The 3,332-nt window shown below is 35.6% G+C and overlaps 1 protein-coding gene across 1 annotated transcript; it reads right to left on the bottom strand.

Moving 5' to 3' along the window:
- Positions 1 to 325: 325 nt before the first annotated feature.
- On the bottom strand, positions 326 to 2,453 carry LOC101219918 (peptidyl-prolyl cis-trans isomerase FKBP5). Its single transcript, XM_004149992.3, has 3 exons — positions 2,048 to 2,453; positions 1,648 to 1,836; positions 326 to 1,332 (listed from the first exon to the last, which is right to left on the bottom strand). The coding sequence occupies exons 1-3, from the start codon at positions 2,231 to 2,233 to the stop codon at positions 838 to 840; spliced, it is 870 nt and encodes a 289-aa protein (XP_004150040.1). The 5' UTR covers positions 2,234 to 2,453; the 3' UTR covers positions 326 to 837.
- Between the last annotated feature and the right edge of the window lie 879 nt (positions 2,454 to 3,332).

Raw genomic sequence — 3,332 nt, 5'->3', positions numbered from 1 at the left:
TACCGGTAATCTTTAGCCTATTCCCTACGCCATCCATTTCCCCAACATCTTGGTTTGCTTAGTGTCAAAGATTAATCAACAGCATAACTTCTAAACGCTAAAGAAACAGCTACAGAATTTGCAACATGAGAGAGAAAGTAAACATAAACATTTATTCGAATGGGATTATTCCTAAGATATCAAGAAGAATCATGCTACAGGGAGAAGAGAATGGCTACTTACAGTTACCTCCACATTTGCTGTTTCCCTAATCCTCATGATTTTGGTCCTTTTGAAAAAAAGTTCATAAAACACAATAAAGAGAGAGGAATACAAGTAAAAAACATAGGTAAAGTATATGTGAAGAAGCAGTGAATTGATTTTAAGGTATCATCATACAAGTATTTGTTCTTCCAAATATCATGAAATTTGAAGCTTCTGCACTGCTGAATCTACCATCAATCAATGGCGGACTGCGGCATATAATAATATTTACTACATTTTCACAGAAAACAGAAACAAGTATTGAACATCATATACCAGAACTATTATCCATAATCCAGAGAAAGGATCTTCATTTGTGATAACCACCCCGAAATTGATGTGCAGCAGACGTAACATTACTCAAACTAAACAGCATCAGCTGGAGCTCCGTATAAGATTTCATGTGTGAAGCTTGCTCGTCAATCATATTCACAATGCTACTTTTGTTTGTAACCAAATACACTTTACATAGGTCTGAAAGTTTGCTGATCTTAGACATGTGAACTTCCAAAATCAACTGAGGCTTGGAGTTGCTCAGTGTTTCATTCTTCTATCAAGATAGCAAGGCAATTGATTGAATGATGCTTCTCCACTTTATTTCACAGGTTTAACACCAACGGTTCTAACACGAAAACGGAATTGAGGTCCTGAGTCTTCTTCTTCGTCGTCATCATCATCTTCACTAGAATCATCCTCAACTCTATCCCAACGTGCATAGTCTAACGCTGAGTGTCCTTTTGGTTTTGGGATTGTTTGCCAGCCATTGGGACCTTGGGTTGTTGTGCCCTTCTTAATCTGTCCTTGAGGGGCAACAACTTCACTTTTAGCCGTCAATTTCACCTCAACTTTCTGATTGACCCTTTCTACTTCAGATAATCCACAGTTACCCTGAGTCTTGATAATCTTCTTTTCAATCAAATTGCAATTATGCTCGGGTTTCTGTACTTGTTCAAAAGTCGGAGTGACAACATATTCTTTTCCCTCGATGCACTTCTCATTGGCTGCATATTCATTGAACTCATCAACGTATTCTTCTTCTTCCTCCTCTTCTTCTAGCTCTGCTTCTGATTCAGGTATTGGAGCAAGTGACTTTCCTTAAGCAGAAAAAACATCTCTTACCAACGGTCGCAATCACAGTAGTTTATAATTAAACAAAATCACGCAAGAACCAGAGTTGAAGATTAACAAACAAACCGAGCAATCACATCAGCATCTTGCAGTAATACAAATAAAGCCAACCCTAATACAACTCAAATCCGCCATTAAATTGATTCAATTAGCAAGATAAACTATCGCATAATAAACAGGCAAGATTAGCAAAGAATAATGCCAACAACTAAGTCCTTCATCAACTTGATTAGAGAACAAACAGTAAGACAATAATAAAAAGTAGTAAGTCCATACCAGTTGCGTCTTGAGTCGAGTGTGAAGATTCTGATAAACTTCTGATGACGGATTCAACTCAATAAGTCTGTTAACATCAAACAAAGCAGAATGATATTCCTTGAGTGTGACAAGAGTCTGAGCACGAAGCATTAAGGCTCCAGTATGCTTGTGATCAAGTTCAAGAACCCATGTACATTCTTCTGCTGCCTAAAACACAACCAATAAGATGAAAAGAATCAAACTTTGATATTCGATGAGCACGATTCAAATCCAGACAAATTATAACAATTAACGAAATGGGAGTCCAAATTCTGGGTTAAACAGGAAACGCATGAAAAATCGAAATCAGAATTAAGAATCGTGACAGAACAACACAAAAAGCCCCAAATCAAAGATATAGATATAGATATAGATATACCTTGTTGAAATCATGAAGTTTCAAATGGCAAGCAGCTCTGTTACTATGAAGAGCAATCCGTTGGGACTTGGTCTTAGCCATGGAAAGGGCTTCAGTGTAGAATCTCAGAGCTTCGGCATAGAGTCCTTCACGGTACATCTGATGGGCTCGCTCAATTTTGTTCAAGGGAGCGGTAGCCATAGGCATTTGAATGGAACCCTAGTGAAGAAAACTTAAAAGAAAAAAAGAGAGCAAAGTGGTGGAAGTGGGTGGAGAACTGAAATTGGAGAAATGGGGAATTGAAGAGAGCAACTGGAAAGAGAAAGGATTGGAGAAGAAGGAATTTGGAGAAATGAGGATTGCGGCAGGCAGCAGAAGGAGAGCCTCGTGAAACGCGAAGCTTCGCGGATGAATGAACAAGTAATGTAGCAATGGACAGATCATGGATTGTTATTATATTATTCTTTTATTTTCAAATTTGGTTTTAATTTTTTAATTTTTTAATTCTTATAATTATAATTTTATTTTAAAAAAATAAAATGTGGGGAAGATTGGATCATCATCAACCATGCCTCAACAACCTGAATAGGTTTGTATAAGTTTCTCTTTTATAAATTTATAAGTTTCTCTTTTTAATTTTAATTTAATTTTATAAATTTAACTATTTAAAACTTTGTTGATGGAATAGATATAAAGAAAACAATAAATTCAAACGTATATAAAACAATTTTATTTTTAATTTCAAAAAAAGAATTCAAACTAAAAAGGTAGGTGGGAAAAGATGGGATGTGGTGATTAAAAGGCCGCCCACTTTAGAGGGGCCCTGCTTTTTATACATTTGTGTTCTTATGTCCTTTCAATTATTTTTCTTCAAATCAATTTCCAACCTTCATTCTTCATTTTACTTTCCATCCATTTTAAATCAACACTCTTTGTTTAAAACAATGCACACACGGTTACATATATAATCATTATATTCAAAGTTTTAGCACATATTATTCAAAATGATCGTCGATCTAAAGCCCATTTCAGCATTAGTTTCAAACTTGTTCAAAGTCAACTTCCTGTCGTCATTTTTAGCCGAATCTTCAGTGTCAGTCAAGTCACCGCTTGGGCCATATTTGAGTCGTTGAGGTGTGTTGTCTTTTTGGGCATTACAGTTTGAGACCTTCCCTATAAATTCAACTTCTCAACCATTTCAAATGCAACACAAAAAATCATCTCAATTTCTTTCATTCATCTTTCCTCTCCATTTTTTTATCTTTTTCCATTTCCATAATCCTTAAAATATTGTTATGAGCATTAT

This window comes from Cucumis sativus, chromosome 6 (assembly GCF_000004075.3).
Source record: "Cucumis sativus cultivar 9930 chromosome 6, Cucumber_9930_V3, whole genome shotgun sequence".
Classification (NCBI taxonomy): Eukaryota; Viridiplantae; Streptophyta; class Magnoliopsida; order Cucurbitales; family Cucurbitaceae; genus Cucumis; species Cucumis sativus.
This window is presented reverse-complemented; position numbering and strand designations above follow the sequence as displayed.

Excerpts from the sequence above, each read along its gene's own strand:
- LOC101219918 (XM_004149992.3), bottom strand. The coding sequence starts at position 2,233 with ATGCCTATGGCTACCGCTCCCTTGAACAAAATTGAGCGAGCCCATCAG. Across the intron at positions 1,837-2,047 it reads AACTTCATGATTTCAACAAG|GCAGCAGAAGAATGTACATG; the intron begins GTATATCTATAT and ends GTTGTGTTTTAG. Across the intron at positions 1,333-1,647 it reads CTCGACTCAAGACGCAACTG|TCACTTGCTCCAATACCTGA; the intron begins GTATGGACTTAC and ends GCTTAAGGAAAG.